The sequence below is a fragment of the Ochotona princeps genome, chromosome X (assembly GCF_030435755.1).
Source record: "Ochotona princeps isolate mOchPri1 chromosome X, mOchPri1.hap1, whole genome shotgun sequence".
Taxonomy (NCBI): Eukaryota; Metazoa; Chordata; class Mammalia; order Lagomorpha; family Ochotonidae; genus Ochotona; species Ochotona princeps.
In genome coordinates, this window is record NC_080865.1 from 2,951,058 (window position 1) to 2,975,932 (window position 24,875).

Consider the following 24,875-nt stretch of genomic DNA (forward strand, 5'->3'; position numbering starts at 1 on the left):
CTGCAAGGTGCAAGCTCAGCAGAGGAGGATCTTTGCTTTGGACCTTTGGTCGTTTGTCATGTCCAGGTTCTCAGGAGAGCAGGTCTGTTGTCACAGGCTCTTCTTGCTCAGTAGTCAGCCCTGAAACCTTTAGCTGCCTTAAAGGCACTCAGATCTCTCTAGCCATGGCTGAATGAAAACCAGGGGGAAATAGCACACTGCCCCGTGCATTCACAGTGAGGCCTCTTTATATAATTCCCATGTTGCAGTTTTTGAATGGGGTAAAGCAAAACAGTTTTCAGATTTTCAGGGCTGCTTTGTGTCCCTCTGGGGCTGCACCTTTCATGGTGTCATGGAGAAGACTGGCCAAAAAAAAAAAAAAAAAGAAAAATGAAGACAGCAAATTACTCCTGCCACTTAGGCTTTTCTGAGAAAATGATTTTTAATTACATTTTCTTTGTTCTTGTCGTCTTTGACCCTGAGCAGGGAATAGGTTGGTTGATTGATTGATTGCTGAAATCAGAAAATTTTATGTTTTTGAAAAGGAGATACTTCCTAACCAACTCTGCGTTTAAAAGTATTTCTATAAGACGTCCCTGTTCAGCCCATTGGTGTGTCAAGGGTCCTCCCACGGGCCCCTTGTAATCTCTACCCTCTGGCAGGTGCCAGCTTGAGGCCTCAGGCACACTTGCTGACGCACTCTAGCAGCTCCATGCGGATGGCAATGCGGACATGCCAGCCCAGCGGGATGAGTCGGATGAAGCGGGAAATGATAGGGGGCCGCAGCAGGTTCTGGACTGTGGAGCTCCGGTCCGAGTTTCCATAGAAGACCTAATGAGGAAGGAGATCCTGTCACCACAGCATCAGGGAGAGAAGGGAAAAACATGGCCTGGCTATGGCTGGCCCCAGGCTTAGGAAGCAGTTAAGGCACAGGCAATTCACAGGTGTCCTCAGATCTGAGTCACTTGCCACATGAATCTATCTCAATTTAAATGAACTAAAATTAGGTAACAATTCAGTTTCTCAGTCACATTAGGCACACAGTGACCACTATGCTGGACATCACAGAAATGGACATTTCCAGCGTAATAAAGAATTCCCTGGCATGGCACTGATAAAAAGCTTCAGGAATGGATACTGCGGCACTGAAGGGTAGCCTGCTGCTCGGGGTCTGTGTCCCCTATCAGAGTGAAGTATGAGTCACGGCTGCTCTTCTTCCTGCTAACGCTTGGGAGGCAGCAGAACATGGCTCAAGTACTTGAATCCTTGTTAGCTACAAGGCAGTCCCAGATGAAGTTCCAGGCTCCTGGCTTTGGCCTGGTCCACTCTTGCCTGTTGTAGACATTTGAAGAGTAAGCCAGTGAATGGAAGACTTCTGTGTCTTCTCTCTGACATTCTTCCAAATAGATAAGCAAATAAGAAAGTGCCTCTTCCCTCTTACTGCTAATTTTGTGTTTATTCTGTACGTTTTGAGCAGAAATTCTGACAAGGCTACAATCACATTCATGAGAGGGACATTCCCAGGATGCCAAGGTATAAACTTGGGCCGAAGTTGTGAGCTGGAGCTAAGTAGGTGTCCCTGTTTGATACAGATGACAATTACTTTTTAGACTGACTTGAAAAAAATTTTTTTTCTAGAAGGCATGAAAAAAAGGAAGATTCTGGAAAGCATTTCTTTGTGTTTCTCGGGATGTGACATAAGAAACTTGCAATAGATGTTTTTGGCTCTATTACTAAGTAAGTTGTTCTTTGTCCTCATTCTAGAGTCCCAATGACAGGAACTGTATTTCCAGGGAGTTGAGGGGAACTTTGTTATATTTGGCTTCCTCCGTCTATGAAACAGGAAGGGCCTTGTCTGCCATTATCTTACCCTTTTCCCCAGGAAGGAACACCCAGTCCTGTTCTTGCTAAGCTGCTTGTTCTTGAGCCCATTTATATCAGGAGCCAGCCAGATGAAGAGGGGCGATGGCCAGGGCTCAGCCAGGTTGCATGACTGTCAGAGCGGAGTGTCTCTCTGCAGACAGCCCAGCCTAGCCTCGCGAGGCACAGGGCATGAGAAAGAATTCCAGCATATCCTCCAGAGGCCAACTACTACGAACAAAAATGAACTTAGGAGTCCAAGTTCTTTTCCTGTTGTGTTTGGGCTTCCTGAGACCTCAGCCCAGAAATGTCTTGCTAGATAGACTGTCACCAGAGACTACTTCTGGTTCTCCACTCCACATGACTACCTCATGCTGATGGCATGCTGGAATTCACCTAAATTACTAGAATTCACTAGAATTAGCATTTCCAAGTGGCTGTAACACCGGGCATCCTGGCTTAGTTGATGATGAGGAAGATGTCCGTTGTGGTTGGTGAAGAGATGTAGCCCAGAGTTACCCAGGGGTTTGGCTGCCTCTGTCTACACTGGTGCAGTGCTTCTCCAGGGCCATTTGGATAGTTAGGTGAGAACTCAGTCAAGTCATTCTTGAGTACTTAAGAATGGCACTCCTGATTCCCTCCACATGTCTTTGTAGTTTTGCTATTGTCTAATGCTGACTCGAGACTGCTTTCTATGAGTTACCAGTTATGATCCTGATGGGTTATACTTCCCCCGTCTTCCTCACACCTACTGGGGTGATGTAAGATTTCTCTGCCCTCCCTCCCCATTTCCAAGTGTCATAGGGCTTTACAAGTTTTCAATACCATGTCAATTAATGCCATAATGCTGTAAATGGTTGGAAATATTAGGTTGAGTTTTTTACTTGATTGGGATGATACTCTGCTGGTTCTGCCTTTGGACCAGAGATGGTCTCACCAGGAAGCCATTGAACTTGCCAGGACAATTAGATGCTGGACTTTATGACTGGTCAAAACCTCCAATGAAAGAATCTCAACTGAGTTTGAACTATGGAGGTGCAGCGGGGTGGAGCAATCCACCGTGGGGGGGGGAGGGTGTGGGGAGGGGCGGGGGGAATGCCAGTGCATAAAAAAAAATGTGTGTCACATAATGCAATGAAATTAATAATAATAAAAAAAAGAATGGCACTCATTCTCAAACTGTACTGAGCACAAAAGCTAGAACAAGCCCAAGTCATGGCAAAGAAGCCTGTTTGGCCCCAAGGCATAGGCTCAGAAGAGCTCTAGCGGTGACAAAGAGCATAGAGACAGGAAGGGAGTCCCACAGGGCATGCGCTGGAGGTGGCATGGGAATAGCCTCACTTACCCGGTTGTTTCCGGTTTGATCCTTATAGTAAATCCAGTTCAGGCTCTCATCAGTCCTATACTGCACACTGTACTTGGTCATCCACTCGTCGATGTCACAGCGTCCCTGGGTGAGGATCCCTGAAATCACCTTGATCTCCTTCAGATCTATCTGTAGCCACTGGCTGCTGTCCTGGAACTTGGAGAGCCAAGCACACCTGCAGGAAACAGCAAGTCCCCGAGAGATGTCCCCTGTGAATGTATGCAGAATACCAGCAAGTGCTGGCTATGGAGCCATACCAGGACTGGGAAAGCCCCCTCCATGTGACATTCACACAACCTAAGCCACAGTCTTATCAGCGCCCAGAACTTGTCCCTAGAAGACCAAGGTCAGGTTCAGTCTTGCCACCCTCCCACAATTAGCATGAGGATTCTGGTCTCCATGCTAACCGCTTCCTCTCCTCCCTTCCTACCCTCCACTCTCAAGTATCGACTCCATGAATTGGCTCCCTCCCCACAGTTCCTTAAATTCATCTCTCTCCCTATCAGCACCATCATTTAGTGCACATGACCCTCAGTTTATGCCCTCCCTCACTTCACAATCTCCTTGGCTTACTCTTGTTATCCACTAATGGACTGTCCCCACAGAAACCAGACAGCTCTGCTACACACATATCTGCTTGTGATGCTCCTCAACTTCACGTTTTATCTGGCAGACTGCTCATTGTCTTCTGGCAGCCTCATCCCCTCCTTAGTGATAAAGCCCTAAGTTCCACTTGGGCAAATGGGCCACCCAGATTGCATTTCCCAGTGTCTCTTGCAGCTGGGTGGGGCCATCTGGCCAAATTCTGACCTGTGCAATGTGGAACCAAGTGACCAATAGAATATACTTGTATCATTAAAAGCATACATACTCTACTTTTTCCCTCTCCTTGCTAACTATAATGGGGATATCACCACGGGAACTAGAGCAACCAACCATCACGGGCCCGAACATGAAAACATCCTGTTAAGAATGACAGGACAATGAGGTTTTATGAGTGTAGGCTGGGGCAGGCATTGTGGCACAGTGGGTTAAGCCACTGCTGGCAACACAGGCATCTGATATCAGGGTGCCAGTTCAAAGCCTCGCTGTTCTGCTATTGATCTAGCTCTCTTCTAATGTGCCTGGGAAGACAACAGTGATGACCCAAGTACTTGGGCCCCTGTTGCCCATGTGGCAGACCGGGATGGAGTTCTTGGCTCCTGGCTCTGGCCTGGCCCAGCCCAGACATAGTCATTCGGGGAATGAACCAGCAGATGGAAAAACTCTTTCATAATCTCTCTGCCTAGCAAGTAGATAAATCCATTTTTAGAAAAGATCACTGATTTGAAAGGAATGTGGAATGGTGCCAGCCTTTGCTTGTAATGCTGGTATCCCATAAATAACAATAAGATAAATATTTGGAAAACAGAGGAAGAGACAGAAATCTTCCCATCTACTAGTTCACTTCCCAAGTGGCTGCGATGGCCAGAGTTGGGCCAGGCTGAAGCCAGGCACCTGGAATTCCATCTGGGTCTCCCACGCAGGTAGCATAGACCCAAGTACTTGGGCCATCCTCCATTGCTTTCCCAAATACATACAGGGAGCTGGATTGGAAGTGGAGTAGCTGAGACTCAAAACAGGCATGCAAATGGGATGCTGGCTTTGCAAGGTGGCATGTTAACTTTATGTACCACAGTGCTGGCCCCAAATAAATCTTTTTAAAAGATAGTCTGGGCTCCTGATTCCATCAAGCTACCTCGACAACTATAGATTACCTCATGAAACTTTTAGGTGAGCAAGCAAATCCAGCTGTAATTGTTTAAGTCCTTGTGCTTTGGGGGCTCTCTTGTTACAGCAGCAGGAGGCCACATGCTGACTAGGACACATCTGAGGGCCTTCCGTTTTCCCCGAACTAAGGAGAACAGTCGACTGGCATGACGGATAGGGAAGGTCCTGCACTGCCTGAAATCTGCCTACCTCTCCAGCTGGTCCTACTATGCCCTAGCCTTGTTGGCTGTATGTTCCCTAACTGCCATGGAGATACAGTCCCCATCCAGGGCCTTTGTATGTGCCAGCCCCCTCCCTCTTCCCTTCCCTCACCTGTCAATGTCAAGTCTCACACTCAATAGCTTTTCCTTGGAATATGTTTCCTGATCCTTCCAGCGGGAGAGATCTGACTGTGTGTATCGCACAGTTATGACCATGTGTCCTGGAGCCAGCGATCTTAGCCACCTTGTGCACTGCTATCTATGTCCATAGTCCTGGACTTTTAAACAATTAGCCAGCACTTCAGGAAGGTCATGGAGTAAAGGAATCAAAAGATCCATTTATTTTGGTACAAGAAACGTTGGAAATCCAAGCACATCGGGGATCTTCGAAAGCTGCGTCATGCAGGCATACGCATACATTTCCCAGTTTTTGACACCAAAACTAACCTCTAATTGTAATTTTTCCCAAACCTTTTAAGGTGCTGCTGCACTGGCCGAACGTGTAGGTGTGCTCTGTCTCACACATGTATTCAAGAGCTAGTGTTCAAAGCACACACAGGACAAATTCCACCTGGGCCACCTGGCCTACTTACCCAAAACCTTGGCTGTTGAGCCGGGCCTTGCTAGAAGTCCATGATGAATACCAGCCCACATACTGCTCCGGGTTGGAGCAAGTGATCTGATCTGCTGTAACCTCTCCTGACTCGAAACCGAGGGGCTTGTGATAGGGGCATTCTAAGAAAAAAAGAACAACACACATCCCAACAACCCCGTGTCAATACACCATGAACACGAGCTGCGGAAACAGCAAAAGCAGCCCATGCACTATGCATCTATAAGAACGCACTGTCTTCCTTGGGCCAAGTGTCTGTTCCTTGCTCATGCGGGGCAGACAGCAGAGTTTGCCATGGTGGGATCTCCACAGAGAATCACAACATTCATAAAACCAGATTGAGATGGCTTTGTGGCCACTTCGTGCAGGGGCACTTGGAGAGAGGCTTCGCCACTGCCAACCACTGAGACCTGAAGACCGCACATCCCCTGCCCCCGGCACGCTGCGCAGCGTGGTACTTCAATGCCTACTGCCCTTCCTTCCCTCATCAGATTGGGGTTAGCCATCCTGTGTAGCCACATCAGAGTCCCTGATCGCTCTAGTGCAGCAGGCAAAGGCAATTTATAGGAGGCAAAAAATGGAGAGCTACAAGAAAAAATGGGACAGATGTGCTCAGTAGCAACTAAATAGGGAACAGTGGGAAGGAGTTGGCTGTCCCGATAACGTAGCCCACGCTGGTTCGGCATTTCCTGCTGCTCTTCTCCCTATGGCCTCTCATAGTAAAATCAGGGCTGAGTGATCTGGCACAAAACTGCTAACTGCCAACCCAAGATCTATGATCCCCTCCTGGTTTTTTTTTTCCTCAAATTACTTATTATGAACAGGGAGAGAGACCAGAACCAGACTCCGCTGGTTTACTCCCCAAATACCCATTACAACCAGGACTGGGTCAGACCAAAGGCAGGAGCAAGCGGTTCACTCCAGGTGTCCTACAGATGGGGGCAGGGCCCAAGTCCTTGGGCCTTCACCTGCTGTTGTGCTGGGTGTGCCTTAGCAGGAAATTGGATTCAGGAACAAATCAAGATTGAAACCCAGGCATTGACATGGGATGCTGACATCTTAACTGGTATTTTTAACTGCTAGGCCACATACTCCTTCCTTCCCCTACTTTCTCAGTAAAGGACACTAATTTTATTGGGGACCACAATGTGACCAGCTTAAAACAAACAAAAATCTTTCCTAGCCTCCCTTGCAGCTAAAAGGAACCATGTAACACGATTTCAGACCAATCAGATGTAAGAGAATACCTGGTCAGGTTTTGCTTGCTTTTTCTTCCCTCTTGATACCTAGACTAAAGGAAGATCTAATGGCTGATGCAACAATATCCATATTGTACCCTGAGGATAAGGCCAAGAGAACTACAAAAATGTCAGTTTGGATGTCTTTAAGCAGTTTCCTTCATTTTTGTACCATGTTTGTCAATACGAAACTCCTAATTCAACAAGTAGTGATTTAGGACATCGCTTACATATAATCAAACCAAGTTTCTAACTGAATTTCTACAGAAAGCAAAACACCCTTATGTGAATATGTGCTTCTAGATTTCTGGCTGTGAACCATGAACTCCAAATAATGTGAATCAGATTATTTTCTCTAGGCTGGCTGTTTTGGTGCAGTGGGTTAAGCTGCTGCTTGGGATACTCACATATCAGAGTGCCTCATTCAAGTCCTGCTGATGCTGCTGGGAAGCAGCAGATGATGGCTCAGCTGCTTGCGTCCCTGCTGTTCACATAGGTGGCCCCGATGCAGTGAACGCTCCTGGTTTGGGCCTGGCCATGGCAGTTGGCAGGCACTTGATAATGAAGCAGTGGATGAAATGTATCTCCCCTCCCAACATCTCTCTCTGCCTTTCAATTAAGTAAAATTTTTAAAGATTTATTTATTTTCATTGGAAAGGCAGATTTACAGAGAAGAGGAGAGACAGAGAGAAAGATTTTCCATCTGCTGGTTCATTCCCCAAGTGGCCACAGTGGCTGTTACTGAGCCAGTCCAGAGCCTGGACCTTCTTCTGGGTATCCCACACACGGGTGCAGGGTCCCAAGGCTTTGGGCCATCCTCTAGTGCTTTCCCAGGCCACAAGCAGGGAGCTGGATGGGAAGTGGAGCAGCCAAGATATGAACCAGAGCCCATATGGGATCCTGGCACATGCAGGGCAAGGATTTAGCCACTAGGCTATCACACTGGGCCCATCAAGTAAGTAAATCTTTAAAAAAATATAAAGTGACTTACATTTGGCTGGGCTTTTTGCACAACAGTTAAAATGTTACCTGGAATGCCCATATTCCATATCAAAGTGCCTAGGTTCAAGTCCCAGCTGCAGACAGACTTCAGACTCTGCTAACAGCATGTCGTGGGAGGCAGCAGGTGACTGTACTTGGGTGCCTGTCACTCATATGGAAGACCCAGACTGGCTTCCCGGCGTCTGGCTTTAGCCTGGCCCAGTCCCAGCTACTGTGGGCATTTGGGGAGGAGGGTGAACCAGCAGACAGAGAAGCTCTGTGAGGCTTTTTCTCTCTCTGCCTTTCAAATCAAATGAAAATAATTTAAAATTTCTTTTTTTAAGATTTATTTATTTTTATTGGAAAGGCAGATATATAGAGAGGAGGAGACAGAGAGAGGAAGATCTTCCGTCCGATGATTCACTCCCCAAGTGACCGCAATGGCCGGTGCTGAGCCAATCCGAAGCCAGGAGCCAGGAGCTTTCTCCAGGTCTCCCACGTGGGTTCAGGGTCCTTAGGCTTTGGGCCGTCCTCGACTGCTTTCCCAGGCCACAAGCAGGGAGCTGGATGGGAAGTGGAGCAGCTGGGATTAGAACCGGCGCCCATATGGGATCCCGGCACATTCAAGGCGAGGACTTTAGCTGCTAGGCTACCACGCCGGGCCCATAATTTCAAAATTTAAAAAAGTATTTTGCTCACATAGAAAGTTCAGGTTGAAGAGCTGAACATAGCCATGTCATCAGCTATAACCACATAATGGAATGCTGAAGTCTTTTCTGGAAAATGCCTTCTCAAAAGCCCCACCCCGGGGCGCCAGAACGCTTTCAGAGATAGCCATGGCCTGGCAACAGGAGGACAGCCTCCGGCCTTGGCCGCAAGTGTTTACCCCTCTCTTTGCCCTCTTTCACCAAAGGAACAGGCCCAACTCCACCAGTAGTTGAGAGGGCTGGCAGCGAACCAATAGCACATTGTTTAGAGGCTGGGGAGTTTTTCGAAATATGCTAATTCCTGGGAGACAGAGGAGGAGCGCCCTGGACCACTCAGCCAGGCCTGTGTGGCCAGATCCTCACGGGGGCTGGTGAAGAAGGCGGACCCCGGAACCGAGCTGCCCATGAACACTGGCATCTCTTAGCAAGCACACTTTGGGAGTGCTCTTCGCAGTGTGGCTGCCTGCGAAGGCATTCTACTTGCCGGCAGATTCAGAGAGCTGAGCACCCTTGGACTCTCAAGCTTCTAAATACTGCTGCGGGCAGATCCGTGGCACAGGCGGCATGAGCTTCCCACATTTTCTGCCCAGTGCAACTTTGTTGCAATTGTTAACTTATTGCTAGACTCATCTCACTCTTAAGGAAAAACCTACATCAGGTGACTCTGTACCAAGCAAAATTTGATAATTATAAAAAGATATATTATCTTTTTACATAAGATGTATTGTACTACTAATCCAGATCATTTGTACTTTGCATATGAGGGTACCTAAAAATCTGTGAGAAGTGGAATTAAGGTCCCAGTGTGATAGCCTAGTGGTTAAAGTCCTCACCTCGAACGTGCCAGGATCCCATATGGGTGCCAGTTCTGATACCAGCAGCCCCGCTTCCCATCCAGCTCCCTGCCTGTGGCCTGGGAAAGCAGTAGAGGACAGCCCAAAGCCTTGAGACCCTGCACCCATGTGGGAGACCCGGAAGAAGGTCCAGGCTTCTGGTTTTGGATGAGCTCAGCTACGGCTGTTGTGGTCACTTTGGGAGTGAACCATTAGATGGATGATCTTCCTCTCTGTCTCTCCTCCTCTCTGTATCTCTGACTTTACAATAAGAGTGAAAATAATTCTTTTTTAAAACGTAGAATTAAAAGATCAGTTTAATTTGGTATAGAAATATTTTCCATTAACTTCCAGAAGAACCTTACTCTAGATGATTTAAAAAATGATTTTGCACCAGAATAAACTCTTCATTCTACTTTTCCACAAACTTTATTTTGGATAAATTTTTAAAATGTAATTATTCAAGAGGCAGAACTCCCATCAGCTGAGTTACTCACCTACAACAGCCAGTGCTGAAACCCTGAAACCAGGAGCTATAAACTCAGTCTAGAGTTCCATGGTAGGAACCCAATTATATGAGCCGTCACTGCTGCCCCCCGGGTTTCTGTTAGCAAGAGCTGGAGCTGTTGTTGAACCTGGCACCCTAACATGCCATGTGGCCATCCTAACCCATAGCTTAAATGCTAGGTCAGATACCCACCCACCTAATCCACAAGCTACCTGAAGTGCCTTCATACCATCCCTTTTTTATTCAACAGTACTTTCTGCATTGCTAGGCATAAAGGTCAGACAGAATTATAAGGAATGCTAATCCCCCCACTCCCCTGCCAAAAAAACCAGAATTCAGGGACATTCTTAGTAAGAGATTCTAGAGGTATGTGAATATTATTATGCATGTGTATTAGACTTGGAAATAAATGTATGTCAACACAGTAGAATATGGAGTAAGAATATAGAATGCTATTTATAGCAGAATAAATTATAAACTTGAACATAAAGTTTGGAACAAAGTAAAACATTACTGAATTTGTTATATGCGGGGACTTCAGAAAGCGTGGGAAATATGACTAAAAGATATATTTATTTTGGTACGGAAAAGTTTTGAAAAACTATTTTTTTCATAATAGGCATTTTCCATGAAGTTTCTGAAGGCTTTAGCCCCTTCTCCCCTAATCCCCGCTCTCAGTGCTGGGATGTGCTGGGATGTGGAAAAGAGGACTTTCGGTGTCCCTGTTCCTGCTCAGCTGAAGCCACATTGCTTGAGCCCTCTGCCTTGGGGTGGGGAGAGGTGGATGGAGGCAGCCCCCACCCCCGCTCTGAATGACCCCCTCACCCGCCCCTGTCCTTCTGTGCTTTTTAGGAATTTGTCCACAGTGACAGGCCCAGGTGGAGGTACTGACTCCGACGATGCAGAGCCATCCAGCAGCGTTGACATTGAAATACAGTTCTGACATCGTGCCGGGCAAGAGACTTCTGGGAGCTTGCCCCAATGTGTTGCCTTGAATCACTTCTTTCATGGAAGAACCAATTAACACCACTAAGTCAACCATTTAACACTGAGGTCGTGGGTTTTTGTTTTGTTTTTTTTTATCCCTTCCTGAAAATCTTTGTGTTGTTAGAAAGAAAGAAAAAAAAAGCAGCAGAGAGAGGAGAACGCTTCAGATAAAGGAATTTCTAATTTTAGAACTTTAAGTTCATGGTAACATGGGAGACAGCTTGGTGGGGGGTGGGTGCAGAGGCAGGGCCCAGGTTCATTTTCCTGTCCCTCAAGCCCTCCAGCCTGTGTCTGCTTCACAGTTGATGGCATCAGCACAGCCAGGCAACATAGTGTCTTTTTTGTTTCTTCTTGGAGCTCCCACGGCCCTGACTCCAGCAGGTGTTATGTCCAGAGGGAAAAGAACAATTTCATTCCACTCAGTGATCAGGTTCTCCGAGGCCAGACAAGGCCTTCAAGGCTGCCTCAGGCGATCCCACCAGTTCTAATGAAGAGTCCCCTCACCCCCCACTCCTGTAGGAAAACACCCTGAACTGCACTGATCTATTGCCTTCCTAACACAGGAGCCTGCTGGGTCCCTGGGGAGCAAGCTTAGACCCCAATGCACCACGGGGGGGGGGGGGGGGTGTGGAACAGGCAGCAGATTTTCTATTTTCATGCAAATGGAAGCTCAACCACCCCCAGAGCTGTTATTAGGCAATGTTGTGAAGTGAGTGAGGTGGCAGGTCCCTGGCCTCCCTGTGGATACAGGTGGCAAGGCCAGTTTCCTGCCACATTGGCCCTGAGCTGGATGAAGCCCCCTCAGCACTGCAGCTCGCTCACTGCCGCCGGTGGATGTCTCAGATCCAGGGGCCTGGGGCAGCTAAGCAGAGCCCTCTGGCCCAGTCTGGCTCCTGCCTGGGCTGCTAGGAGGGGTGTGCAGCAAGACTTGGTGTGTGCACCCCGTGTGCCTGTGTGCACTGACAGCTAGGGCACCGCTTCCCAGCTGCCACAGCAGAACTGAGTCCCGGCCTCACAGCGCTGCAGGCGGCTGATTTGCAGACAAACATTGCTGGTCCCTGTCTTCGAGGAAGGCGTCCTTTTGAGTCAGGGTAGGTTGCCTTAGTTGGACTCCTGGAAGTCCCGGCGGCTCACTGGGGCACAGATCTGTTTTCCCCCAGGTAACTGGTCTGTCACAGGATCCCACTGTCACAGGATCACCACAGGGAGCAGAAAGGGCCTCCTTTGGGAAGGAAGTGCGTCCATATGGTTGGCAGCGTCCACAGGGCTGTCCCCTCCAGTGGCAGCCCCAGACCGGAGCAGTGACACACTCCTGATCTCAGCTCAGGCTGTTCTAGCTCTCGAACCTGAGTTTTCCCCCACAACTACCCAAATTCCTCTCGGTTGGCCATCACTGTCTCTTCAATTCTATGGCAAGTGAGGCCCTACTTTTCCATCTCGGCCATATAGAGACCAGGATATTGTTTCTGAGCAATGCCATCAGGATGGCATGCAGCTCAGAGGCCAACTGGGGAAAGGGATGGAGTAGGGCGGGGTAGGGAAGTGGGGTTGGAGGGCAGAGGAACACCGACGTTGGGGCACCCCAAGGATGGGGACACTTACCTGGTATGCAGTCTAAGGAGGTGGCACCTGCAGACCACAGGGCATTGGCTCCTCCATGGCAGTCACACTTGCATGCTTTGTGGTACCAAGGGTCCTCACCCTCATCCTGCGCGCAGCCAGAGGGGTTGGACGTTAGAAAAGCGACAGCCAAAGGCAGCTGGGCTCAGCTTGTTTTCAAGGACCACCCCATTCCTAGAGCTTAGCCCAGCTGCTCCCCCCACCCCCGCCGGCACAGCCAGCATTGCATTCCCCTAACGAGCTCCCAGACACATCCATGCAGTGGGCACTGTTCACCCTAATCCGCAGGGACGTGGGGACCCTATCCAAGGTTGCACTCCTCAGGTCCCCTGGAGTTTCCTGTCTGGGAATCTAGTTTGAAACAGTGCTGGATTCAAGATTGCACCACCTGATTAAAGACCTGTTTTGCTTCATTCTCTCACTGAAACACCAGTCTTAGAGCTTGAACATGCTAGTGCCACCATCCCAAAACAGTATCTTTAAATACACGCACACGCACGTGTATCAAAGTGACAGTGCTATGCTTTGCTTTGGGCTGGAAGAGTCTGCAAGAGCCGCGTGCATGTAGGTTGCAGCCTCACACCGCACCTTACCTCAGTAGATGATAATCCCAGGGTGGCTGAACAAAAAGCACAAGAGAGCGACAGTCAACTGCCAGGAGAGACTTTCAGCAAAGTCTGTCAGTAAGTCAACGGAAATAGTCATGTGGAAGTTAACAAAAGCCCCTCTGGCAGCAGCCAGTTCGGAACGATCTGCCAGAAATAATAGCCACAGCTGCTGAGAAGCTGGGGCCAGTGGCCTGACGGAGGAGGAGGGGGAGGATTTTAGTTCATTCCAGAATTCTAGAAATCCATGAATATAGCAAAGCAGTGAGGTGCTGGAGGGAAAAGCAGCCAAATTGCCCACCACCATCCTCTTAATATTTTGATATAAATCTCTGTAGCCATCTTTTTTCTGTATGCCCTTTTTTTCCCTTTTTACAATATTCGGTAACCCACTACCTAAACAATACGGTATCCTCTTTGCTTTTCCACTTAACATTGTGGCCTTTCTTTTTTAGCATCGTCATCGTCATGGTCGCCGTGACGTTGGCCTGATGTGCTGTGTACGAGTTGATTCCCAGTTACCTCACTGGGCCACATTTCCGTTATCTAGGGCCAGGGCATTGGTTAGAAATTCTCTTTTAGATGTGTTTGTAATGTACAAGATATACCAAGTCACAATTAAAGTATAACTCTCACATAAAAATGTGGGAAATGGAATGTATACATATTAACATAAACAGATTGGTTAAAGCTGCATCATCCGATGCAGTAGCTGCTACTGCAAGGAATTGGGCCCAGCGCTATAGCATAGCAGCTAAAGTCCTTGCCTTGAACGCGCCGGGACCCCATATGGGCACCTGTTCTAATCCTGGTGGCCCTGCTTCCTATCCAGCTCTCTGCTTGTGGCCTGGAAAAGCAGTTGAGGATAACCCAAAGCCTTGGGACCCTGTACCCACATGGGAGATCCAGAAGAGGCTCCTGGCTTCAGATTGGCTCAGCATCGGCCGTTGCGGCTCACTTGGGGAGTGAATCATCGGACGGAAGATCTTCCTCTCTGTCTCTCCTCCTCTCTGTATATCTGGCTGTAATAAAATGAATAAATCTTTAAAAAAAAATATGAAAGTTCAGTGTCAGTCCAACTGGCCACATTTCAAATGCTTCCTAGCCCGAGAGTGAGTGGCTCTCACACAGGTACCCAGCATCTTGCTCAGTGCAGCAAGTTCCACTGAGATGCAGAAAATGTGGAAGCAGATTTGTATGCTTTTGTTAATCTGTCTTTTGTCCTAGAAGGCTCAGCCATGAACCTTGAGATGCTTTTTCTCCCACACAGTACCAAAGCTCCAATTCACATTTATTTTCAACAAAGCACTACTTTTGCGTTTCTGAAAGTTTCAAAAAAAATATGTTAAGTGCAGAAAATGGAATGTAAGGCCCAGCACGGTAGCTTAGTGGCTAAAGTCCTTGCATGTGCTGGGATCCCATATGAGCACCAGTTTGTATTTCAGCTGCTCCACTTCCCATCCAGTTTCCTGCTTGTAGCCTGGGAAAGCAGCCAAGGACAGCCCTACACTCATGTGAGAGACCTGGAAGAAGCACCTCCCACCCCCCGCCCCAGCTCCTGGCTTCTGATCAGCTCTGCTGCAGCCATTGTGGTCACTTGGGGAGTGAACCAGTGGATGGAAGATCTTCCTCTCTGTCTCTCCTCCTCTGTAAATCTGACTTTCCAATAAAAATAAATAAATCTTTAAAAAATGAGATATAAAAGTCCCTTCCTGAGGGCATTTTGCTGTTTTGAAAAGTACATCTAATGCCTACAAGTGGCTTTGAGATTTTGTCAGAGGTGAGAGATGGTCTCATCTTTTTGCCCTAGGCTGATAAAAGCTATCATTTGAAGAAGACATACTGCCCCTTCTGTGGGCACTTCTTCATGAACACTGTAAGCCTGGCACTGTGCTAAGGCCTGAACTATCTGAAACGGGGGCCTCACTGCCTAGCAGGTGTGCATGTGGCCACAGAAGATGGACCACTGGATCGCACCCGTGGGGAGTGCTTTGGTGGGTTATACATAGGTTGCACTGGGTGTAATGGGACATAGGTCGTGGCTTGGGAGGATTTGTGGCCACCCCTCCTCAGTAGCTGCCACACTGCTATCTCTCCTGGGCTCCTGTCCCATCAGATAGTAATCTGCTGTGGACAGAATTGGTCCTCACAGGTGTCAGTGAAAGTTAAGGAGCATCATCTTTATAAGAGGCCACCACAGTACTTGCCATGGTTTGGATGTGTGGATCCCTCCCAAATAGAAATGTTGAAACCTAATCACCCAGGTTGGCAGTACTGGAAAGTGGAGCTTTTCAGAGGTGCTAAGGCTCTGTCTTGGCGCGTGGGATTGCTGTCCTTAAGGAGCCCTCCTCCCCATCCTGCCAGCTGGCTTTCCATTTACACCAAGTGAGGACACAGCGAGGTGGTGCCATCTGTGAGTCAGAAAGCTGGACCTTTGCCCCACACAGATTCTGGTATATGTTATTGTGCATCTGGCACCTCCGTCAAGGATTTCCCGGCCTCTAGAGTCAGCAGAAATGGTTTTCTGTCATTCTAACGTACCCAATTTACGGTATTTTGTGCTAGCAGTCCAAACAGACTAGGCATCTCTAGTGCCATGCCCTGTACTGACAAAGGAAGGCATTCTTTTCAGCTCCCGTGGACTCTTCCCAGCACCAGTCTTGTGTCTTTACATGACAGTGTCGAGTTCTGTCAGCGCCTCACAGTTCCCCTGAGCTCCCACCACTCTGGATAAACCTTTGTCTCCTTTGAGAGCTCGGCTTCCTCAGCCTGCTCCGTAAAGGTTGCCAGAGCTGAGGCTTAGCGTCTCAGTGTGGAGTGGCTTACTGGGTGTCTTCTGGCAGATGTTGCTTGCTGTCTAAAGCTGGACAAGCCAAGTGTTGGCAAGGCCATGGGGCCAGTTGAACTTGAATGCACTGATGAGGGTAGAAGATGCTCTAATGTCTTGAGAAAATAGTTTGACAATTTACACGTATGCTGAACATGTTCTTGGCTCTGCGGATATTCTCCAAACAAACAGTAACATGTATTAGATTATTCAGAGCCAAAGCATTTGAAATACTCGCCCCCCCCAAAGTGGAAACACTCATGTGTTCATCAACAGTAAAATGAAGGGAAGGGAAAAAAAGAGTAGAGTGAAGACACTGTGGGACATTCACACAATGGAATATTCTGTAACTGCAAAGAGACGTGACCAAACGGGAACAATGCATGTCATGATGTTGGGTACAAAGTCAGTTGTTGAGGTTGATTACACTGTAGGAATCGACTTGAAGATATATAAGAACAGACAGAAGTCACCATGGCATTGAACTGGTTCTAGGTTGCTAGTCACACTTGGGGCAGGTGGTAGGGAGGGAGCACAGGTAAGGTGTCTGGGGTGCTGGGTACCTGCATGTGCTCGGTTGGGGGGAAGTCACTGAGCTGTATGCTCATCTGTACTCTTGTATGCATGAGGAAGGGACTGCAGAAAATGCATGGGAAATGAAATTGAAACATCAGTTTGTTTTGCTGGGAAGAAAATTCAAATATGAGGGGTTCTTCAAAAGTTTATGAAAAATGTGTGTAAGCAGAAAGCCATGCATGAATATCATTTTTTGCAACAAAATAAGGTTCTATATATCACATTTTTTATAAAAAATTTTTAAATATTTGGATTTATTTATTTATTTATTATAGGCAGAATTAGAGAGAGGGGAAGACAGAGAACTTCCATCTGCAAGTTTACCATTCCCCTCCTCCCCCCTGCACAGATGATTGTAACACCCAGGCAGGGCTGGGCCAGGCTGATGCCAGGAAGCTGGAACTCCATCTGGGTTTCCCATTGGGAGGCAAGGGCCTTTTGCTGCTTTCCTAGGCATATTAGCAGGAAGCTAGATTGACAGTGGAGCAGGTAGGACTGCAAGCTGTGGCTTAACAGCTGTACCACAACATTAGTCATCCTTCTGTGAACTTTTAAAAAGAAATGTTCGCTTATTTATTTGAGAGGCGGAGCACCAGAATGGGAGAGCCAGATCTGCTGTCCACTGCTTCATTCTCACAGTGCCTGCCCAGAACCTCGTGTTGGGCCTCCAGGGCTGGGGTCCCAGATGCACCTCTGACACTTCTGGACGGTTCTCCATGTCCTTATCCCTAAAATAAGCAGCAAAATAATGTGTCCTCCAAAGGGACACCATGATCCATGTTATGCCTGTCTCTCCAAATTTCTCTCGCACTCTAGACTGGGGGTCACGGTGTGAACAGGCCCGATTGCTCTGTACCTCCACGCCTTGCCCTCAGAATTACCTTGCTTCACATGCCCCCACCTGACTGTGCTGCTTGCCTGTCTTCTTTCCTGTGAAGAGGACTTGACCTGCCCCCACAACTCACCACTGGCTCTGGCCTCTTGCCCCTCCCTTTTCTTTGTCCACAAGTTGATCTCAGTATCCAACTTTCTAAGTACGTGATTGTAGACATCGATACAGAAGAAGGCAGATCGTGACCTATTCTGAAGCACTTGTTCTCTTAGCTAATATTCATTGAGCATGTGCTGTGCACCAGGCCCAGCTGTGGGTGCTGGGGAGAGAGCAGTAGGCAAAGCAGAAAAAACACATGCCCTCCTAGAGTTCGCAGGCTCAGAGGCTCACAGATGCACAAGAGGGGAGTGAAGGAAGGCGTAATCATGGCACAAAATGCAGCAGATGCAGAGCGACTGTGACTGAGGGAGGGGCCAGAGACGGGCATGCTGTGGCTTGGGGAAACCATTCGCATGAGGTGATGCTGGAGGTGGCTGTTGACATGGTAGATTCCAGCAAGAGAGGAGAAAGCCTCCGGCAGCTATGAGGGGTTAGAAGGCAGCTGGGGACAGAGCCTGTGAGACTGGTGAGGACTTGGGCAGTGACCCTGAGTGAGAAATTGGAGGGATAGGACTGGTGACGAATCCAAGCCCCCGCCCCCCATGCAGAGTGACCAGGGCCATGGAGGAAACAGATGGGGGACTGAAGACCAGGGGTGTTGGGCACTGGCAGCGAAGCTGGTTTCAAGACCAAATCCGTTTGCATCTGTCACTGAACAGCAAGCAACAGAGTTCCCATGAGGCTCAGAGATGTGGCCTGTGAGGATTTTTTCATGCCCCAGGTCTACACTTGTGGGCCCCGAGGGGTTTTTATATCAGGCAAAAAGGATGTGGAAGGCCCAGAAAGGGGTGGAGAGAGGATACAGCTGTATCTCCCATCTGCCTGTGACACCGCCCTGGCAGCAAGGCCCGACCACAGGCTCCATCCAATGGGGGGCCAATTTCTTGCCTCCTTTTCCTCCTAGGCTCCTTGCCCCCGGAAAGCATTTGTCTGTAGGCAGCCTGTAGTTCTGAGATGCCAGGTCCTTATGGAAATGAGCAGACAAGGAAGGAACAGCAAGCATGTTGCAGGCCAAGCTGTCACCAAGGGAGCAACGACATGGCTGCATAGCCCCCTCCCCTGGGCACCCCCTGCAAAATTAATCACCAAGAAGCCAGAGAACAAAGAGAAAAAAGGGACATTTTTGACTATAACATATTATCGTATGAGAAAAATCACACTGTGGTGACGGGTGGAGAGGGGTGTGGCGGGGAGATGACAACCTCTAAAAGAAAAACGATTAGAGATTTCGATTATGTGCTAGCGTGCTTTTCTCCCTTCCCGGCCTGCTCCGGTGAGTCCCTAACACGTGATGTGGGATGGCAGTTCTTGCTCGTCTCAGCCTCACACGTTGTGGGCTCATTGAGCCCTTTGTTGCAGTGGGCCGTTTCACTGGGGGCCATCTGAGCTGCCATGGCGAGAAAATTCAAGACTTGCCTGTTTCTTGACATGTATCTTGCCAGCCTAAGAGACAGAATGTGTACACTGGAGACACACAGGGAGGGCTGTTCTGATGCTTTTGATTGCATATTGCTAAATATGGAGCAGCCCTTCCCACGGCAGTAGATGAAGCAGAGGAGAGAAGCGTCAGAGGATGAATGATCAAAAGCATCTGGAACCAGCTCCGAAGCTACTTGAGAAACAAAATAAAGGCACAAGAGAGACACAGCAGGTTGCACTACCAGCCCTCTGTGCAGAACAAAGAAGGAAATTACTTCTGGTATGAAAGCATCACTATTTTAGGTGACAGGTGTATTCATGGGTAAATCTGTTATCTGTGCATACTTCCACACAGATGAGCCTCAAAGACATATGCAAATAAAAGACAGAAGACCAAGTGCTGTGTGAGTCTTCTTCAACAAAAAGTCCAAAAGTGACAAATCTGTTGAGGCAGAACATGGATTTCTGCTTTGCCAGGGGCTGGAGATAGAGATGGGGAGAATGGGACATGAGAAAACTTAATGTTTGGGGAGATAAAAAATATTCTAAAATTAAACTGTGTACTCCCCAGATTTGTAAATACCTTGGAACACTATTCAAGTGTGCACCTTAAATGGCTGAATTTAGTAACATGCAAATTATATCTGAAGAAAACTGCTTTTTACACACCTGCCAAGGAGGCACCTCCAACTGTAAAGTGAGGCTGTGTTGCCGGTCTTTGCTTTTACATCACAAATATAACCACATAATAGACTTTCATACTTTCATGAGATGGACGTTTTTTAAAAGTCATCATTGGCATAGAATTGAAAATGTCAGGCAGAGAGAAGCCTGACTCAGCTGTGAGATACAGGTAGGCCTTGCTGCGATGATGCTGACCCGACTAGGCCAGTCCATTTACCTTATTGCACGGCAGTGAGAAGCCACTGATCCTGAAGAACAAACAGCCAGCAGCAAGACAGAACCCTCAACTGGCTAATCTTCCACCTACAAGCCCGGGATCCCCCATGGGTGGTGCTTCGTGTCCCAGCTGCTCCACTTCTGTGGGGAAAGCACAGAGAGCAGAAAGATCTTCCATCTACTGGTTCACTCTCCAAATGGCCGGAGCTGAGCCAATCCAAAGCCAGGAGCCAGGAGCTTCTTTTGGGTCTCCCACATGGGTACAGAGTCCCAAGGCTTTGGATCACCCTCCACTGCTTTCCCAGGCCACCAGCAGGGAGCTGGATGGGAATTCGAGTGGTCAGGACACGAACTGGTGTCCATATGAGATCCTGGCGCTTGAAGAGTGAGGATTGGGCAGTTGAGCCATTGTGTTGCGACCCCAAAATAAATAAATAAATATTTTTTAAAAACCCTCATTTTCAGGTTCCCATGTGTACAACTGAACATGTTTTCATATAGTATGAGAGGGCCTTCTGTTTCCATGTGGACTCTGAGCTAAGCACACTGATTTTGTCCTGGATTTTGTCTCACCCCGGGAGCATCCCTCTGGTCAAGCCACTATGGCCATTTTTGGTCAGCTGGTTTCCTTCCAAACAGTGTAAGAGTGGAGGGCTTGGCTAGGGGGTAGGAAAACCTAAACCTTGCTTCAAGCCACTGTCCATCTCAGCAGACAGAAGGAGTCCTCAGCTCTTCTGGACATTTCCAGAACTCCGCAGTTTTGCACAGATTGATAAAGCTACAGAACAAGAAAGTCTCCTTTCATTCTGCTCAACAGCTTGATTTTTTTTTTTATTACTGATATCCACAGAATGGATAAGCCTGATTTAAAATGCATTCCTGGGACCGGTACTGTGGTATAGTGGGTAAAGCCACTGCCTTAAGCATCACTATCCTATATGGGCACCAGTTCGAGGTCTGGCTGCTCCATTTCCCATGCAGCTCTCTGCTTGAGGCCTGGGAATGCAGCAGGGGATGGCTCAAGTCCTTGGGCCCTTGTACCCACTTAGGATACCCAGACAAAGCCCCTGGTTCTTGGCTTCAGACCAGCCTAGCTCCTGCTGTTGTGGCCTTTTGTGGAGTGGACAGTGGAAGCTAGCTCACTTGCGCTCTCTCTCTCTCTCTCTCTCTCTCTCTCTCTCTGTGTGTGTGTGTGTGTGTGTAACTCTACCTTTCAAGTAAATCAGTAAGTCTTAAAAAAACAAAATGCACTGTTAGTCACCTTTGACAGGGCCTCTTTCCAGTTAGCTGCCATGGAGCAGGGTTGTGAGGTTCTGGAGTGAGAAGCCAGCAAGGATCATTTGTGCCCATCAATTCTTATACAGTGTGCGCCCCATAGAAGAAAGTAGCTCTGGAACAAATGGCATGAACCCGATGAATCTATGGATGTCTGAGAACCCAGGACTTTGGATCTGAGCCTTGAAAGGCTCTGCTGAGATATTCTTGCTGAAGAAAATACAAGAAGTAAAGAAAAAAAAATAACCACAACAATATCCCCCAAAGTATCTTAGGGCATTGGAGAGTTCCTGGGATGCTGACTGTTAATTACAAGGCCGGGGGTGGAGGGGTTGGGTAAGCCAGACAGTTGGTCTAAATGATCCCTACTTAGAGAAATATTTGGGGATTTGCAAAATGACCTTGGGATTACATTTGCACAAATATTTCCAGATACTAAGAAATGTGCTTAAATAGCAAAAATCAAGATATGGCATGGCTGCAAAATGAATATTTGGGATATACATTGTGACATAACAGGCTAATCCTCTGTAATTCCAGCATCCGATATGGGTGCCTGATTGAGTCCTGGCTGCTTCCCTTCCAATCTAGATGTCTGGGAAAGCAGCAGAAGCTGGCCCAAGTGCTTGGGACCCTGTACCCACAGGGGGGACCCTGATGAAGCTCCTGACTCCTGGCTTCAGCCTGGCCCAGCCCTGGCTGTTGTTGCCATCTGGGGACTGAACCAGTGGAGGGAAGAGCTCTTTTCCTAACTTTGCCTTTCAAATAAATAAAATAAAATAAATGCAAGCGAGAAGAAAATAGTCACTGCGCTAGTAACCGTGAGAGGGTCAGTGGTGGGGAAAGCAGGAGTTCTGATCTGTGTGCATTCCCTTGCACCTGGCTACCAGGTCATCTGCAGAGCGGAGAGGTCTCCTCCTCCCAGCCTTCCTTTATTTGCTGTCACACCACAAATCCGTAATGACCCTCAAGAGCTTCAGCCGATTCTCCAAAGCCCCAATGAACCTGGGAAGAAATCCTGAGTTGCTTGGTACTCAAGAATTGAGAGATGTCTGGAAGAGTATTACAAAGATGGAGCGATAACTTCCAAAGTTGAATTAGACCACAGTTTAGAACTTTCCTTGGCTTTTCCTTTAGTGAAGCATGACCATTCCTGCCAGGGCCATATTTAGAAATTTGATTGAGTATGTGGAACTTTCCAACTCTGGAACAGTTCTCAGCACAGTCCATTAATCCATATGACCTTAAATAAATGTGGATGACCTTATGTCCTGCTGTATCCGGGGCAGTCCTGGTTGGCACCTGTTGTCCAGTAAGGGTTATAAATAGCACCCTCTGCCTTCCATAGTGCCCTGGTCTTGAAGTTTAAATTCTGCCAATCATTCTAAGTTTGATTCCTGAAAGTTTTCAAGAATACATTGCATCACTCCATAATTGTTGCAATGTGCAGCTCTTTTGGGCAATTTCTGAGATCCTTCCTCCTACTTCTTGGCATCATTGGGATCGGAAGGCCAGGGCAAGACAAAGGAGACCACATCTGCAGAAACGCAACTGCTGTTCCTTAATGGACACATGGTGATGGGCATGCACTGCTAATTAACATTTTCTTTAGCTTGTATTTATTTATCAATGATATTTAATAATAGTAATTGTTAATGACATCAATTGTTAGCATTCATAGAGCCATCATTAAATTCTATGAATAAGGGTATAATAAATGCCAGTGGCTGGAGAGCACATACCTTCATAACCAAAGAGAAGTAAGACCAAAAAACCTTCCATCTTGTGTAGCATTTTCTGCTCGTCCTTGGCCGAGGCTCTACCTCACTGAAATGGATGCTGGCCCAGGAGCTGGGGATTAGCTTGAGCAGTGGCCTCACTAAGCATCTTACTGCATTTGGGTTTTAGATCTTCCCGCTAAGCCCTTGAAGTTAACCCACACAGTTACCTGTCTCAACAAAGGAGTCTCCAAGAAGATAGCATCGCTGTAGTTGATGCTACTGTGAAGGAAGCAATGCAGGGGAATGATGAGAAGGCCCCGGGTCTTGATCTCTTCTATCACCTTCCAGCAATGACCTGGATATCAATTTCCAGCCAAATAAGCACTAACATTCTTGAGCCATATGAAGATGTCAGATTCCCCTTTTCATAAACAACTTGGCAGCATGCTTGCGACTATTCACTCAAGATAATACTAAATTTGGTGGCCGGGGCAGAGGGAGGGAGTGTGTCGATGTGCATTGCTGTGTTACTTGTAATAGCAAAGCCCTGGGAACAGTTTAAAGGCCATGTAGGAGGGCTGGTTAAATAAAAAAGGAAAGGCCAGCATTATGGCATTTCAGGTGTCCCATATGGGTGATGGTTCGGGTTCCAGATGCTCCACTTTGGATCTACTTCCTTGCTAATGTGCCTGGGAAAGTAGTGGCAGATGGTCCAGGTTCATGAGTTTCTGCAACCTCCTGGGAGGCCCAGATGAAGCTCTGGGCTGTGGTCTGGCCCGGTCCTGGCTGTTGAGGCCATTTGGGGAGTGAAAAAGAGGATGGAAGGTCTCTCTTTCTCTTTGTCTCTCCTTCTCTGTATGACTCTGTCCTTCAAATAAGCAAATAAGTACACGAATAAATAAGGAGAGATGGTATAGCCTGGTAGGCTTAGGCACAGATCATCAAACAAATCTCAACCCCGCCACTTGTGATCTTAAGCCAAGTTAGGTAGCTGAAAGCACCTCAGTTTTTCTTTGGTGAGATAATGCTAAGAATGGCAACTTCACAGAGTTGTTTTGAGGCTTAAATGGAATGATAAATATGTGAAGCGTTCCTGGCATGCTTGACAATATTTATGATTACCATAGAGCCATTTGAGGGGAAAGTTGACAAGAGGAAAGACAGAGTTATTTAATGAATATTGAGTTCAGTTTGGCAAGGTGGCTGAGTGTGGAGATCTGTTGCACAACATTGCAAATTGCCTGAGCCCTACGGAGCTAGGAGCGAAGAGAAAAACTGAAGTCAGTGGAGTGATCGCGGCTGAAAGGGAAAGGCACGCGTTCTACCCGGGCTAGACCAGGATGCAAGTTTACATGCTGTGTTAGCCAAAGAGCAAGGCGAAAGGCAAAGGAAAAAACTTGAGCGCCTCCTTCGTCTTTTCTTTGCCACCATTGGTAGACTGTGGGGCCCCAGACAGCTTTCCTTTGTTCCTGCTTTCAAAGCTGAAAAAGGCCAGTGTTTTAAAAAGTGCAATAACGCCTACACCGCCTTCCCCTCCCCCCAGTGAAACTACAAGGAACGAGCTAAGAGAAGCAAAAGGAAGCAGAGGTGTTTGGTATTTAGGAATTTCTATTCCACTAACCGCACTGCTGTATTTAAAAAGAAAAGCCAGCCTCCTAACCTTGGCTGTTTAAATTATCTCCGTATTTCCTTATTACAAGTAAAGCAGTAATGCCCATCTTTGCGCTGTAACTGTCCCACCCACCACTCAATTAAGTATTTTCCTGAATGAATACGTATGGTAATGAGATGGAATACGGTTTTTTTTTTTTCCGCTACGCTGTATTTTAGAGCTTAGTGCCAAATGAAACTTTCTATCGTGATCATAATAAGCGTGTAATAATTCGATACAGTCGAAGT

The 24,875-nt window shown here is 47.6% G+C and overlaps 2 protein-coding genes across 2 annotated transcripts in view; one reads left to right on the plus strand and one right to left on the minus strand.

Moving 5' to 3' along the window:
• The window catches only part of CDKL5 (cyclin dependent kinase like 5), a 205,190-nt gene extending 194,083 nt beyond the window's left edge, over positions 1 to 11,107 (plus strand). The window contains exon 19 of the mRNA XM_058658520.1: positions 10,908 to 11,107. Within this exon, the coding sequence (XP_058514503.1) occupies positions 10,908 to 10,998 (91 nt within the window). The 3' untranslated portion in view covers positions 10,999 to 11,107. The remainder of the gene's footprint in view (positions 1 to 10,907) is intronic.
• On the minus strand, positions 584 to 23,246 carry RS1 (retinoschisin 1). The gene is made up of 6 exons (XM_004597483.2): positions 22,998 to 23,246; positions 13,256 to 13,281; positions 12,645 to 12,750; positions 5,769 to 5,910; positions 3,185 to 3,380; positions 584 to 810 (listed from the first exon to the last, which is right to left on the minus strand). The coding sequence occupies exons 1-6, from the start codon at positions 23,047 to 23,049 to the stop codon at positions 658 to 660; spliced, it is 675 nt and encodes a 224-aa protein (XP_004597540.2). The 5' UTR covers positions 23,050 to 23,246; the 3' UTR covers positions 584 to 657.
• Between the last annotated feature and the right edge of the window lie 1,629 nt (positions 23,247 to 24,875).

Coding starts and splice junctions, on each gene's coding strand:
- RS1 (XM_004597483.2), bottom strand. CDS start 23,049: ATGCTACACAAGATGGAAGGTTTTTTGGTCTTACTTCTCTTTGGTTAT. Junction 13,282..22,997: donor ACTTCTCTTTGGTTATGAAG/GTATGTGCTCTC, acceptor CTTTTTGTTCAG/CCACCCTGGGATTATCATCT. Junction 12,751..13,255: donor TGGGATTATCATCTACTGAG/GTAAGGTGCGGT, acceptor GGCTGCGCGCAG/GATGAGGGTGAGGACCCTTG.